The sequence below is a fragment of the Typopeltis vanoorti genome, chromosome 15 (genome assembly GCF_054136105.1).
Source record: "Typopeltis vanoorti isolate ZY-2024b chromosome 15, IOZ_Tvanoo_1.0, whole genome shotgun sequence".
NCBI lineage: Eukaryota > Metazoa > Arthropoda > Arachnida > Uropygi > Thelyphonidae > Typopeltis > Typopeltis vanoorti.
Window position 1 is genome coordinate 47,665,815 of NC_143563.1, and position 16,543 is coordinate 47,682,357.

The 16,543-nt window shown below is 35.4% G+C and overlaps 1 protein-coding gene across 1 annotated transcript in view; it reads left to right on the forward strand.

Annotated features, from left to right (window-relative positions):
- Nucleotides 1-16,543, forward strand: part of rho-5 (rhomboid-5) — a 464,881-nt gene that overhangs the window by 103,531 nt on the left and 344,807 nt on the right. Inside the window, exon 4 of the mRNA XM_090404834.1 lies at nt 7,388-7,624. Within this exon, the coding sequence (XP_090260960.1) occupies nt 7,388-7,624 (237 nt within the window). The remainder of the gene's footprint in view (nt 1-7,387; nt 7,625-16,543) is intronic.

Genomic DNA, 16,543 nt, shown 5'->3' on the forward strand with positions numbered 1-16,543 from the left:
AAAGGTTGTCAGGATCAGATTTTCACTTTATGACAAATAGTTGAAAAATCGCTGGAATATAACAAACATCTAGTATTTAAGTTTTGCAGACCTGCAAAAGGCATATGACAAGGTGCCAAGAGGAAAACTATTCAAAAATACAGTTATATGGTGTCAGTGAGACATTATATCAAGCAATATACTCGGTTGAGTTGTAAATAAGCAGTTAGAATTAAAGGAAGTACAGTAAGATGGTTTGATGTTAAGTCTGGTATCAGACAAGGATGTACATTATCCCCCCCCCCCTCTGTTATTCATTATCTGTATGAATCACATTATGAAGGAAAGTGGTATTAAACCTTATATCAAAATTGAATATGCTAATTTCGGCTCTTTACTTTATGCAAATGATGTTATACTTTTAAATAAATCCAGTGCAAGTCTGTAAGATTCCCTGACTAAATTGAATAACTGTTGTAATAAATTTGTTATGAAAATCAGCAATAACAAGACAAATACAATGAAAATAGACAGAAACATTGAAAATATCAGCTTCATTGTGAATGGAGAACCTATAGAACAACTAAAACATTTTACGAGGATATTAGGAAAGAACTTGACATTGTTAGCATCCAGGAATGTGTTAGCAGAGCTAATCTCAGGTAGTATGGTCACTTAAAGAGAACGAGAGAGGAAAGATTTGCAAAACAAGTGTTCTCTGCCAGGTTGGCAGGAAAAAGACCCAGAGGAAGACAAGACACAATTTTTGAAGATGGTAAATTAAATAGACAACAGAATCAACAAAGCTAGTATGGTAGGAAGTCAACTGAATAAATTTATATGGAAAAAGAGAGAAATTAGTCAAAATACGAAATTAGCTGTATATAAGACAGTGTTCAAACCAATTTTAACTTATGAATCTGAGAGCTAGGTTAGAAATAAAACACTACCAAAGACTAGAGACCATAGTTATGAGAGTCCTGAGAAAGATTAGGGGTGTGAACAGATGGCATCAATGGCAATATCATATTAAAAACAAGGCTATTAGGAAAGAACTTGACATTCCTTGACTATCCAGTCTAACTTGACTTGACTATCCAGGAATGTGTTAGCAGAACTAATGTCAGAATCGGAGAGGAAAGATTAGCAAAAACAAGTGTTCTCTGCCAGGTTGGCAGGAAAAAGAACCAGAGGAAGACCAAGATATGGGTGGATTGACACAGTAAAAAGTGCCTTAGAAGACAGAAATATAAGATCTCATAATGTTGTAGTCTTGACAGATAACAGATTGATTTGGAGGAAAATTGTTGATAGGAGGTTAGTAATGATGTAAGTTCTTCATGTAGTATACTGTCATAATATCCTGCATACCCCCTTGAGGGTACATGTCAGGAATTTGTTGAAAAACAAAACAAAAAAAAAATTTTTCCCCAGTAATTTACAGTGATATCTATCGTTCATTGTAAAGACATTTTCTTTTTGCTAACGAGTTCTAACAAATTCTCTTTTTTGCCAACATGTCAGTCATTACTAACTTCTCGCTTGCTGCTTAGTTGAACAAGTGTGACGTCATGCTCACCGAAGAGGTTGACGAGTGATTGACAGCTGACAGAGAGAGAGAGTGTTCAGTAACTCGGTAACAGAGAAAATAGAAAGAGAGAGAGAGAGAGAGAATGGAAGTTGGAGAATGCAGACCAGAGAATTCTGTTTTTAGGAAGTTTTTGAAAAACTTGACAGTTAGAATATATTGACAGAGGAGTCTGAAAAGGGTATCTTAGCAAGATGAATCTTTAGACTGGAAATGTGTAACTGTCAACAAGTGATGCATAGGATATGGAAATCTGAAGATAAGAAATTATCCTTGATATGAAATAACAAGGAAAAAATTGCCAGTCCAACTGAAAAAGATGGTAGACTATAAGATGGTAATTTGGCAAGTAGGCTTTTGATCATGCTTGATCAGATAGCTTGGAAATGTCTAAAGTGATCACATGGGCTTCATCAAACCATTCCATAGCTTGTGTCTATAAACAGACGATGTCGGCAAGGAGATCTGTTGTGGATTGAGAGCAGCAGAGTCTATACTGATGGCCATTGTTTAACTGGTAGGCTTCGAGGTGATAAAGATTGTGATGATTTTCTTCATTATTTTCAACAGAATGAGTGTAATGGTATGATAGCTGGGTAGCTGGCTTTTATCTCCTTTCTTTGGAATGAGTTGAATACAGACTTGTTTCTATGCTGTAAGGAAGTTGTTAGATGAGTATAAAAGATTTTAAAGACAGTATAGGATGAGCATTAATTCAGAAGTAGACATAATTGGATAAGGGGAGAGATAATATCAGGATATTGGAAGATTTGCTAGTATCTTAAACTTTATCGAGATTTCAATAAAGGCTGAAACCAATATGGGTTGATCTTTCCCACTAATTGTGTTTTGCATTATGGGATACGCTGGCAAATGAGATGAGGTCAACAGTCTCTCTCTATATTTTTGTTTGCTTAATTTGAGTAAAGGATTAAACAGCAACATAATTTCTAGTTGAAAATTGATTTTCGTGTTGATTTTGAGCACTGTTGAAATTGAGATTAAAAATGCATGGTAGAAATAACAAATGAATATGGAATACTAAATATTATATAATAGATACAAGTTCATAAATATATATAGATAGCAAGTTCATAAAATAAGAATACTCTGGTATTTAAGTTCCTAACTATCTTAGCTTAAGCTAAATATTTGAGAGTAAACACAGCAGACTTATTGGGCAGAAGTGATGTTGGGATAGAATGACTGAGCAGAGGAGAGAAAGAAGTTTCTTATTGAGACTGGAGAAATAGTCTGAAGATAATTACAGCATTTCTCCAGATGTGACCAAGTACAGTAATAGTTGGCTGCATTGAGAATAATCTGGATATAATTTAACATCTCTGCACCAAATACATCTGAAAAGAGGTGTGACAGAGGCAAAAAGGAAGTGATCTACAGGATAAATAGACTTTTGCCAAGATTTTATCTGAAATTGACCTATCATATTTTCCGAAGAGGAATGGGCAGGACAATTTCAGATGAATGAAATCTAAGGCAAAAACAGAAAGTAAAATCAGTCCAAAGCTGAACTGATTTTACCTTTATATATTTAGCTTCAATTAAGGTTTAGAATGGTGACAGTTAGTTGTGAAATTTAAACTTTTTTGCTTTGTTTTTATGTTAACTGTAAAATCAATATGATAATTTAGAGAATTTAGATAGGGATGCTTAAGGGTCAAAGCTGTGTAACCGAGAGGAGACCTCCACATAGCCTTTTAAGGAATGCGGAGAACCAACCAGGGCTTCTGACCTAATGTCCAATCCTCACCTTTCTCGTGGTGCACCCTGTTGGGTATCTACGTGGATACTGAACGAACGAAGATAGGCTGGCAATTTGGGATTTAGCCGACCAAATTGTATTCTTATTGGCTTAAACCAATACACAAAATGATGGTACAGCACGGCAAAATTTTATGCCAGCTGGGGCATCGCCTGGTTAAACAAGGCCCCCGTTGTTTTCACCAGGGAACCAGAGTGAACAGCGAAAAGTCAGCTACTGGAACAAATCTGAAAGCACACCCCAACTCAACATTACCAGAGTTAAAGATTGGTACTATCAACCTAAGAAGCCTGAATGGCAAAGAAATGGAGCTAGCTGAGGAATTAGATAAGTACCAGATCGACATAATAGGGGTGACTGAAACAAAAAAGACAAAAACTGGTGAGATCTTTCTGAGCAATAAATACAAAATGTTATATTCAGGAAATGACAATCAAAGAAAAGAAGGAGTAGCCATAGTATTCAACACAAAATACAAGGCAAATCTTCTTGAATAGCAGGCAGTCTCAAGTAGAGTGATGCGGGCAAATATCAGAATGGGGAATTGGACAATGAGACTTATTTGTGTCTATGGTCCCACAGAAGGTTCTACTAAGGTAGAAGTGGAGGAATTTTTTGATGCTTTAGAGAAAGCAACTGACACAATGAAAAAAGGAAAAGTTGGTTTCCTTGTTGGTGATCTAAATAGCAGAGTAGGAAATGATTGTGAGATATACAAAAATATTCTGAGAAAATTTGGAGAAAAGGGCAAAGCTAATAATAATGGCAACTATCTGTTGGATTTCTGTTCAGGACATGGACTGGTTATTACTAACACCATGTTCCAACATAAAAATGTGCACAAATTCACATGGAGAGAGGAGGCAAGAAATAAGAAAAGTCTCATTGACTATGTTATTGTGAATAGTGATGTTTTCTCCCTGGTGCAGGACACCATAGTGTACAGAGGATTTGAAATTGGAAGTGATCACTATTTAGTCTTGAGCAGGATAAAATTGAATTTCATATTGAAAAGAAGAACATGTAAGAAAGTTTTAAAGCGAATAAAAATTGAGCAGCTCTCAGATGTGAACTGTAGACTAAAATACACAAAGATTATTGAAAAAAAAATGAAAGAGTTTGAGAACAGGAACCAAACCTTGGAGATTCAGTGGCAAGCCTTGAAGAAAACACTGATTGATTCAGCTAAAGATACATGTGGTGAGGTTGTCTGCAAGGATAGAAAAATCAGAACTCCATGGTGGACACAGGAAGTTAAAGAGGCAATGAAGAAAAAGAAGAAAGCATATCAAAAGTTCCTGGCAAATAAGTCAGATTGTGCTCTTCGAGAATACAGAGTCAAATGTAAGAAAGCAAAACACTGTGTAAAACTAGCTAAACAAAAATCATGGGAGGACTTTGGTAAGAACATAGAAAATAAATATCAAGACGGTGGCAAGATATTCTGGAGGCTGTTGAAGAAGCTCAGAAATGGAGGAAAGAGTGCTGTAAATGGAATTGGAAATAATTAAGGTGGCATGAAAACTGAAGGAAAACATATCCTTGAAGTATGGAATAACTGCTTCAAAAATTTGCTAAACGAAACAAGCAGTGATAGCACAGTGGTAAAAAACACTCAACAGGCATGCAAGTCAGGAATACATATCCATATTTGAAGAAGAAAAAATCATCAAAAGCCTGAAATGTGCAAAGGCAGCAGGAGTAGATGATATTCGACCAGAAATGCTGAAGTATGGTTGTATAAATGTCTTACAGCAGCTGCACTGCATAGTTCCGAAGGCGTGGACAGAGGGACGAATTCCCGATGATTGGAGTTGAGCTCTCATAGTACCCATATATAAAAAGGGAAATAAAATTGAATGTGAGAATTACAGAGGTATTTCCCTACTGAGTGTTCCTGGCAAGATTTATGTCAGTATACTTGAGAAACGGTTGAGAAGAATTGTTGAAGAAAAGCCTGGTGAAGAACAAGCTGGATTCAGGTCAAATAGAGGCTGTCAGGATCACATCTTCACTTTACAACAAATAGTTGAGAAAACATGGGAATATAACAAAGATCTGTATTTGAGTTTTGTTGATCTGGAAAAGGCATATGACAAGGTGCCAAGAGAGAAGCTATTCAATACACTACAGTTATATGGTGTCAATGGGGCATTATATGAAGCAATACTTAGTCTTTATTTGAGTTGCAAGTCAGCAGTTAGAATTGAAGGAAGTACAGGAAGATGGTTTAATGTTAAATCTGGTGTGAGACAGGGATGTACATTATCCTCTCTGTTATTCATTATCTATATGGATCACATTATGAAGGAAAGTGGTATTAAAGAGAATTGGAGATGTTAATGTATGCTCTTTGCTTTATGCAGACGATGTTATACTTCTAAATAAATCTGCTACAAGTTTGCAAGATTCCCTTACTATATCGAATAACTGTTGTAATAGATATGGTATGAAGGTCAGCAATAAAAAGACAAAGACAATGAAAATAGGTAGAATAACTGAAAATATCAACTGTGTTGTGAAAGGAGAACCTGTGGAATAAGTAAAACATTTCAGCTACTTAGGCACGAATTTTAGTGAAGATGGTAAATTAAATATGGAAATAGACAACAGAATCAACAAAGCTGGTATGGTATGAAGTCAATTGAATAAATTCATATGGAATAAGAGAGAGAAATTAGTCAGAACACTAAATTGGCTGTATTCAAGACACTGTTCAATTCAGTTTTAACTTATGTATCTGAGAGCTGAATCAGAAATAAAACACTTGACCAAAGACTAGAGACCGCAGATATGAGAGAGCTCTGAGAAAGATTAGAGGCGTGAATAGATGGCATCAATGTTAATATCATATTAAAAACGAGGATGTTAGGAAAGAACTAGACATTGTCAGCATCCAGGAATGCGTTAGCAGAGCTAATCTCAGGTGGTATGGTCACTTAAACAGAATGGGCCAGGAAAGATTAGCAAAGCAAGTGTTTTTTGCAAGGTTGGCAGGAAAATGATCCAGAGGAAGACCAAGATATAGGTGGATTGATACGGTACAAAGTGCCTTAGACGATAGAAATATAAGATCTGATAATGTTGGAGTCTTGACAAGTAATAAACTGATTTGGAGGAAAATTGTAAATAGGAAGTTAGTAATGATTTAAATTTTTCATGTAGTACTATCATATCCTGTACACCCCTTGAGGGTACATGTCAGGAATTGGTGATGATGATGAATTTAGAGAACGAAATGGTGTGAATAAAATATGGCAGTTCATAAGTGAACTGCCAGAGTCCTCTTACTATCTTGGTCATTACTGCAGTGGGATAATAATAGCTTATTATGGAAACATGATAGAATTCAATTACATCAATAATTGGTTGCACTGAGAATAATCTGAGTATAATTTAACATCTCTACATCGAATACATATGGGAAGAGGAGAATACAACAGACTGCATGTTGATATTCTAATAATTTTCTGCTAGGTTCACAGATTATTATCTTTTACCATATACCAAAAGCCCACCCTATATCAAATAATTTATTCCTCTTTAAATATAAGACTTGTTTAGCTCCACTATGTATTCCAGACTGCAGAAGATTGTAGAAGATGGCATGCTATTTAGAAACATCATGTTTTTTCTATATTCTACTAAAGACTGCTTGCCGTCTTTTCCTTTTTCTTTTCCTTTTCTAGTGCATGTGTTCCATGCAACGCTTCCTGTTTGGAAGAGACTAATAGTACTGCTGAAATTTATCTCCAGAAATTCCATTCATAATTTTTGATACTATTGGATTATTATAATTGTGTGGGATGGAGATCTTTATTATGAAGTTTCATCTTTTTTTTTACCTGTGTGTGAGTGAGTGAGTGGGAGAGAGATATAGTTTCTATGGAATAAGCCAGACACTTATGATTAATATGGAGGCAACTGTTTACACAGTTTAAGCCAATGCATAGTTTGTTTTGTTTATAACTGGAATAACAAAGTTAAATTGATGTAATTATTTATTGTAATGTTTATTTTTCTCATTACTCACTTAGCCTTCTGAAGATCAATGTCAAGAAGAACAACAAAGCTTTACAGTGATACCTCAGGCAGCTACCTATCCTCGGATTAGTCAGCGATTAGTGCCAAGATTGACTCGTCACATTAGTGATGTTCCAGATGGTGGGCAAGGTGCAGATGTTGCCTCCATGTGTGTATCTTCTCTTTCTCATCATAGAAGAAAAGATTCAGTATGTAAAATGATGTGGGATGGACTGAGGTTTATTACTACAGTAAGTTTCTTTTCCAAGTGTTGTCATTTAATTTTTTTCTTTTTCATCTGTATTATTATTATTAAGAGAGACCTCTAGGGAATCAGAGACTTATTGAGGGAGGCTACGTACTACATGAACCTACTATCATACTTGTTTGTTCTTGAATTCATTCATGCTGCTTACACACACACACACACAGAACATCCGAGCAATCTCTTCCAATCACACATCATTGTATGAGAGAAGAATCTAAATCTCATCCATTTCTTAGCGGCATTCATTTTCAGCTTCCAAGGATGCTCTCTTGTCTTTTCTCCACTCTCCATAAAATGAAAAATTCCATTAACTGAAATCCTGTATGACCATTTCAGTAGACTGTTTCTATCATATCATCCCTCTTTCTTCTGTTTGCTAGTGTCTGCAGTCTGCAAATTCTCAATCTGTCTTCATAATCAGTATTCCATAATCCTGTTATCATTTTTAACACTTTCATTTGCACATCCTCCCCTGTATCAGAATCACAATGAAAACCAGGAGACCAGACCTGCACACAATAGTCCAAATTAGGTCTTATCAAGGCCTTGTAAGCAAAATGACATCTTATCTTTACATGTCAAAGTTTGTTTCAGCATTGCAATTATCTTTTGAGTTGTATTTGCAATCTTTGTTACATGGCCCCGAACTTCAACTTTCTATCTACTAACAGTCTAAGATCCCTAGCCTGATCAGTTTCTTCTAGCATAATCTCACCAATATAAGGTGACATTGAATATGTAATCATGCCAAAGTGCATGCCTACATTTACTGACATTGAACTGACATCAATTTTTCCATGCCCAAGCCCAATTACAAATTCAAATCATTCTGCAAGTACTTTATATCAACCACATTCCTGATTACTCTTACCTATCTTTGCATCTTCAACAAAGAGCTGTGTGTGTCACCTGTCAGATCCTTACCCGATGTCATGACATCCTTACCCGATGTCATGATGTACAGATTGAATAACAGTGGACCAAGAACTGATCCTTATGGTACACTCTGATTATCTTAAATCTTGTAGACTTGCATCCCCCATATACCACTTTCTGATATCTGTCATTCAGCCATCCTTTTATCCACACTAATATTTTATAACCCGAACCCATGTTCTCCACTTTATGCAACAGTCTTCTATTCTGTCAAAAGCCTTACCAAAATCCAAAAGTATCATGGTGTATCCATTCTTCTTGTCTGGTTCAATGGTAACATTGTTATAGAATGTGAGCAAGTTGCTAAAACATGACCTTCCTTAGCAAATCCATGTTGCTTATTGCAAAGTAGAGATTCTCTGTCAAAATGTGAGCTCTAACCAACTCTTGATGAGAGATACTGATTGGTCAATATTTGGATACATCAGTCTTTGCACCACCCTTCTGCAATGGGATTACTATACATTCTTTCCACTCCTGCGAATTCTTCCCTGTTCTGAGACTCAAATGTGCGGATAAATATTTAACTATTCCTGCTATATAATAATAATAAAAATAATAAAAAAAATAAACTTTCAGCATCTTCTCTAAATCCAGAGTAAATTATTAAAAAAGGGTGGCACACCAATTGGCAATTCCTATAGGTAGAGATGACCTGCTAATGCTTCTGCCTGATATCTCCACTTGGGCCTGGCTCCCACTGAAGAGACCTCAATAAAGGTCGAAATTAGTCTGGGTAGTGGCCCTTCCCTTAATGCATAACATTAGATGTATCCGCAAGGAGATGTGTTTTGCATTATAGGAGATACTGAGATAGGAGTGTTAGTAGCTTGCTCCACCTTTGCAACGAGTTGCTCTGATGTTGTACCACCTTAACCCAATCCTGAAGATACTTTCAGGTGCAAACTTTGTTTGCTCATACTTGGATAAAGGATTAAATTAAATTTATTATATTCCTGCTATATAAGTTTAATTAAGCTTTCTGTAATAAATATTTTTAGAAGTTTTGAGTTCCAAATTTAAAGGTGAAGTATTAATTTCCAAAGCTATTTATTCTGCAATTTTAAATGTCCTTTATTTTGCTTACTGCCCATGTCATTTGTCACATAGCCCAGAATGAAGGCTTAATTTATTACTTTAAGAGGTATTTGTTCTAAAATTTTAAATGCTCTTTTTGTTTACGGCTCAAGTCCTGCTCTGCATCTTATCAGATAATGTTTTTGTATAAAACATTTCTTCAACTTATGAAGAATTGAATGGGCTGCAATAATTTACTGCAGTTCATTTAAGCCATGAAAGTTACAAGGATATATGCAATGTTAGCCAGGAATTATCATAACTTAATTATCCTTGCTTGTTATATGTTATAGCAAGCAAACTCGCTTGCTGCTACAAAAGAATTCCAGTCAGCATTTTAAAATGAAGCCAATTCACTATAGCAGATATTCTACTTTAAACAAACTGTTCTCATGAGGTTTTGCTATAGCGTAAGCTAAATGTACTATTAATGAGTATTGTATACTAATTTTATAATGGGACTGAGTGCTTCATTTCAAACTTAATGAAATTTTAAACAGAATCGGTCACATTTCAGAAGTTAATTTCAGATGATTTCAATATTAAAATAATTTTGAATGCTGATTGATTTCTGAATATGAAGGTATAACTTCAACTGATTTAATAATTAAAGAAAATGCATTAAGCTGGAATGATTATATGATTGACATTACTGAAAAGCATTAATTGATTATGAAACAAATAATGAGAGTGCTTTAATGGACTTCCATCCCATCCTGTGTTACATAAGTACTGCAGATGGGATAAGGATTTTTCCTTTTTTTTAAAATTAATTTTATTTATTTTTTAGATAGTTGGGTGAAACTCCTGCTCTAGATAACACGCATGGGACTTTTTCAAGCCTAAGAACAATCACAAACATTTGTGCACATGGCAGATTCAGATCTGCAGCTTGTTGGTTGGAGTGCAGATTTGATAACTACCTGGCCTGACCAGTTGCTAGAAAAGATTTAATTATGAAAAGACTCCTGGGATGATACAGCATTGCACAGAGAAACTGGTCATTGAGTTGTAAAAATATAGAAGATGGATATAGAAGATTATTTATTGTAATGTTTATTTTTCTCATTATTCACTTAGCCTTCTGAAACTTCTACTTTAAAAAAATCTATCTGGCCACCAGCCAATTGCTTCTGGGGTGGTTAAAGGAAAGAAGATACATATCCTCAGGGTTAAAAAAAATGCCAGAGTTCAATCACTTCAATAACATGACGAACAAAGACTTAATTTTTAGGTCTTTTCAACTGATGCTGAATAAGTCTGTTTTAGAAAAGCTGTAGAGCATCTCTTCCTTGGAAACAGGTTTACCCTCACATGGAGCAGAAAAACTTAACTAGTGATCACATGCAAATGACAGACATATCACACTTCATGACTATATCTGCCTCAGTATTAGTTGTAAAGAACTCTAACCGAACCCATTCCACTCTTATAAAATGCCAAGAATAGCTTCTTCACTACAATACAGCCATTCAGGGTTTTAGGATTATGTCATTGATTCAGATCATCATATTCACTGGGGGAAAAAAATTATTTATTACATGTATGCTGATTTAAATCATACCGTTTTTAGAATCTGCAATGAGTGACATCTGTTCCCCATCTCCACAGCTCTATAATATTTCTACAATCTAAATATGAATTTAGATTATAGAAATATAATTTAGGCCTAAACAAGAATTTAGGCCTAGAGTGGCCTATTCCGGCCTTAGAAGTCATCGTTGAATCTCTTAAGAGGACATCCTGGTTTTCTTTTTCCTAATGGTTTGTAATTTAAGGCTTGTTTTGGTAATCTTTCTGTTTTCATTCCTTCAATGTGTTTCATCCATTTGTGTTTATATTTTTACATTTTTTCTATTACTGATTCCTGGTTTAATTCTTTCATAATGTCTTCATTTCTTTTGTGATCAAATAGAGTATACTTTGCAGTTTTTCTCATAAACTTCATTTCAGCTGTTATTAATCTTTGTTTGCTTCATGACTGCTTCATACTACCAAAAATCTGGGAGACTTATTATGAGTCTGTTTACGTAATGAAGGTAGAGGGCACTACAGAGGACTGTAGGATCATACCACTCAGTCTTTTGTCTTCCTTCAGTATGCCTGCATGTATAATTCTGATGATGTCTTGGTGACCATTGCAAAATATTGGTCTAATGATTAAATAAAATTTATGATGAGTATGTAGATTTTTTGATCAAAAATCGAATGTGACAAATGATAACTAATTTAATAATAACTGGTTTAATAGGTTTAAATTTAAGGACAAATAATAACTGGTTGAATAGGTTGTGATAATATAGATAGTTCATCATGAAATTCCTGATATGTACCATCAGGAGGTGTACAAGATTTTGATAGTTAAACCAGCTAATTTTGCCACATATGCTAGTGGCTTCTCCTGGGTTAGGAAGAACGAAAAAAAAAAAAAAAAAAAATACAATAAGTGGTAAACATGAACCATTGCATAACTGAAACCGAACATGTAGAAACCATTGCACAAAGGTAAAACAGAAACACATGGAATGTGGAAGCTGGCACGGATCAGTCATTGTTCAGTAGTTACAATAGTTGGCAGAAAAGTTAGTCTGTGTGGAAAGATTTAATAAGTGACTTCCAAATATCACATAAAATCATTTCTTCATTTTCAAGTTCTAAAGTGAATTTAATTATATGATGGAAGGAGTTAATAGATGAAAGAAAATTGCATAACTCAGCCACAGTTTCTAGATTATAAATATGTCATCTATCTATCTCTACTGACAGTTTTGTATTTCTAGATAGCAGGAAATCTTTTTCAGTTTTCCATGAATAAGTTAGCACATGGAGAAATGAAGGGCTTCCCATTGCAAGACCAGATACTTGTTTGTAGATTTTCCCATGGAAATAATTTGAGTTGAGACAATGTGTAAATAGTTGGGAGATGTCAGGAGGGAATAGATTATCTACAAGTGCCATCATTCTGTCTATAGGAATATTTGTAAACAAAGATACAATACCTAGACGCTAGAATGTCTGTTGGTAAAATAGAAATTTCTCCTAGTTTTTCTACAAAGTGTTGTGAGTTTATAAAGTGTCACATAAATAAAATTTAGTTAATTATTATATGTTTGTTGTTTCTTCCATTAAACAAAAACAGGTGAGGCTATTTTTTCCCGGCGGTGTAAATTAAGTTAAGAGGATGTTGACTTACGCTTGGACTCGCCGATAGTTCTTCGGCATGAAACTCTTAGATTTCGATCTCTGAGTTTCGTATCTGGCTTTAAAATAATGAGGGATTTATTATCCCCTTAACTTAAAAACAGGTGTGTTAATGTCTTAGTATCTGTGACAGGATCTTTATTATTATTATTATTATTATTATTATTACACCCTCTGTCCAAAAAAGAAACTGAACTTTTTGAAAATAGAAGAAACTAGTTGTCGCCACCCGCTGTATCTTTTTGTTGTCGAAAGCGGCAACCTTCATTAGTGTTGTGTCAACTGTTTATGACATTTGTTTCATTACAAGCCGAGTTATAGTGCCAAGAGTGACATTGTGTTTTGATGAATGGTCGGAAAATGAGTTTCAAACAGAGAACTGCGATTGACTTTTGTGTTAAACTTGGTAAAAGTTTTACTGAAACACATCAAATGCTTCAAAAAGCATACGGTGATGAATGCTTATCCCGTACTCAAGTTTACGAGTAGTTTAAGTGATTTCAAAATGGTTGTGAGATGCTTGAGGACAACGAAAAGCCGGGCCTTCCAAAAACTGGACTGAGCAAAGTCATCATCATCATCATCAAATTCCTGCCATGTACCCTCAAGGGGTGTACAGGATATGACAGTACTACATGAAAAAATTACATCATTACTAACTTCCTATCTACAATTTTCCTCCAAATCAGTCTGTTACTTGTCAAGACTCCAACATTATCAGATCTTATATTTCTATCGTCTAAGGCACTTTGTACCGTATCAATCCACCTATATCTTGGTCTTCCTCTGGGTCGTTTTCCTGCCAACCTGGCAGAGAACATTGTTTTGCTAATCTTTCCTCTACCATTCTATTTAAGTGACCATACCATCTGAGATTAGCTCTGCTAACGCATTCCTGGATGCTGACAATGTCAAGTTCTTTCCTAATATCCTCATTTTTAATATGATATTGCCATTGATGCCATCTGTTCACGCCTCTAATCTTTCTCAGGACTCTCATATCTGCGGTCTCTAGTCTTTGGTCAAATGTTTTACTTCTGACCCAGCTCTCAGATCCATAAGTTAAAATTGGTTTGAACACAGTCTTGTATACAGCTAATTTAGTGTTCCGACTAATTTCTTTCTTATTCCACATGAATTTATTCAATTGACTTCCCACGATACCAGCTTTGCTGATTCTGTTGTCTATTTCTATATTTAGTTTACCATCTTCAGTAAAAATTGTGCCTCAGTAGCTGAAATGTTTTACTTGTTCCACAGGTTCTCCATTCACAACACAGTTGACATTTTCAATGATTCTGCCTATTTTCATTGTCTTTGTCTTTTTATTGCTGACCTTCATACCATATCTATTACAACAGCTATTCAATTTAGTCAGAGAATCTTGCAGACTTGTAGCGGATTTATTTAGAAGTATAACATCATCCGCATAAAGCAAACAGCTGACATTAACATCTCCAGTTTTGATATCAGGTTTAATACCACATTCCTTCATAATGTGATCCATATAGATAATGAATAACAGAGGGGATAATGTACATCCTTGTCTCACACCAGATTTAACATTAAACCATCTTCCTGTACTTCCTTCAATTCTAACTGCTGACTCACAACTCAAATAAAGACTAAGTATTGCTTGATATAATGCCCCATTGACACCATATAACTGCAGCGTATTGAATAGCTTCTCTCTTGGCACCTTGTCATATGCCTTTTCCAAATCTACAAAACTTAAATACAGATCTTTGTTATATTCCCATGCTTTCTCGACTATTTGTCGTAAAGTGAAGATCTGATCCTGACAGCCTCTATTTGGCCTGAATCCAGCTTGTTCTTCACCAAGCTTTTCTTCCACAATTCTTCTCAACCGTTTCTCAAGTATACTTGCATAGATCTTGCCAGGAACACTCAGTAGGGAAATACCTCTGTAATTCTCACATTCAGTTTTATTTCCCTTTTTATATATGGGTACCATGAGAGCTCTACTCCAATCATCGTGAATTTGTCCCTCTGTCCAGGCTTTCTGAACTATGCAGTGCAGCCACTGTAAGACTCTTATACCACCATACTTCAGCATTTCTGGTAGAATATCATCTACTCCTGCTGCCTTTCCACATTTCAAGCCTTTGATGGCTTTTTCTACTTCAAGTATGGATATGTATTCGTGACTGCATGCCTGGTCAGTGTTTTTTATCACTGTGCTGTCATCACTGCTTGTTTCATTTAGCAGTTTTTCAAAGTAATTACTCCATACTTCAAGGATATCTTTTTCTCCTGATTTCATTTCACGTTTATCATCTCTAACTCCTTTTACAGCACTCTTTCCTCCATTTCTAAGCTTCTTCAACAACCTCCAGAATATTTTGCCACCTTCTTGATATTTATTTTCTATATTCTTGCCAAAGTCCTCCCATGACTTTTGTTTAGCTAGTTTTACACACTGTTTAGCTTTCTTACATTTGTCTCTGTATTCTGTAAGAGTAAAAGCTGACTTATTTGCCAGGAACTTTTGATATGCTTTCTTCTTTTCCTTCACTGCCTCTTTAACTTCCTGTGTCCACCAGGGAGTTCTGATTTTTTTATCTTTGCACACAACCTCACCACATGCCTCTCTGGCAGAATCAATCAATGTTTCCTTCAGAGTTTGCCACTGAATCTCCAAGGTTTGATTCCTGTTCTCAAACTCTTTCATTTTCTTTTCAATAATATTTCTGTATTTTAGTCTACAGTTTACATCTGAGAGCTGCTCAACTTTTATTCGCTTTAAAACTTTCTTACATGTTATTCTTTTCAATATGAAATTCAATTTTATCCTGCTCAAGACTAAATAGTGATCACTTCCAATTTCAAATCCTCTGTACACTCTGGTGTCCTGCACCAGGGAGAAAACATCACTATCAACAATAACATAGTCAATGAGACTTTTCTTATTCCTAGCCTCTTCTCTCCATGTGAATTTGTGCACATTTTTATGTTGGAACATGGTGTTAGTAATAACCAGTCCATGTCCTGAGCAGAAATCCTACAGATATTTGCCATTATTATTAGCTTTGCTCTTTTCTCCAAATTTTCCCAAAATATTTTTGTATGTCTCACAATCATTTCCTACTCTACTATTTAGATCCCCAACAAGGACCAACTTTTCCTTTTTCATTGTGACAGTTGCTTTTTCTAAAGCCTCAAAAAATTCCTCCACTTCTACCTTAGTAGAACCTTCTGTGGGACCATAGGCGCAAATAAGTCTCATTGTCCAGGTCCCCATTCTCATATTTGCCCACATTACTCTACTTGAGACTGACTGCCATTCAAGAAGATTAGCCTCGTATTTTGTGTTGAATACTATGGCTACTCCTTCTTTTCCTTGATTGTTATTGCCTGAATATAACATTTTGTATTTATTGCTCAGAAAGATCTCACCAGTTTTGGTCTTTTTTGTTTCAGTCACTCCTATTATGTCGATCTGGTACTTATCTAATTCCTCAGCTAGCTCCATTTCTTTGCCATTCAGGCTTCTTACGTTGATAGTACCGATCTTTAACTCTGGTGATGTTGAGTTGGGGTTTGTTTTCAGATTTGTTCCAGTAGCTGACTTTTCGCTGTTCGCCCTGGTTCCCTGGCGAAAACAACGGGGGCCTTGTTTAACCGGGCGACGCCCCAGCCAGCATGAAATTTTGTCATGTTGTACCAT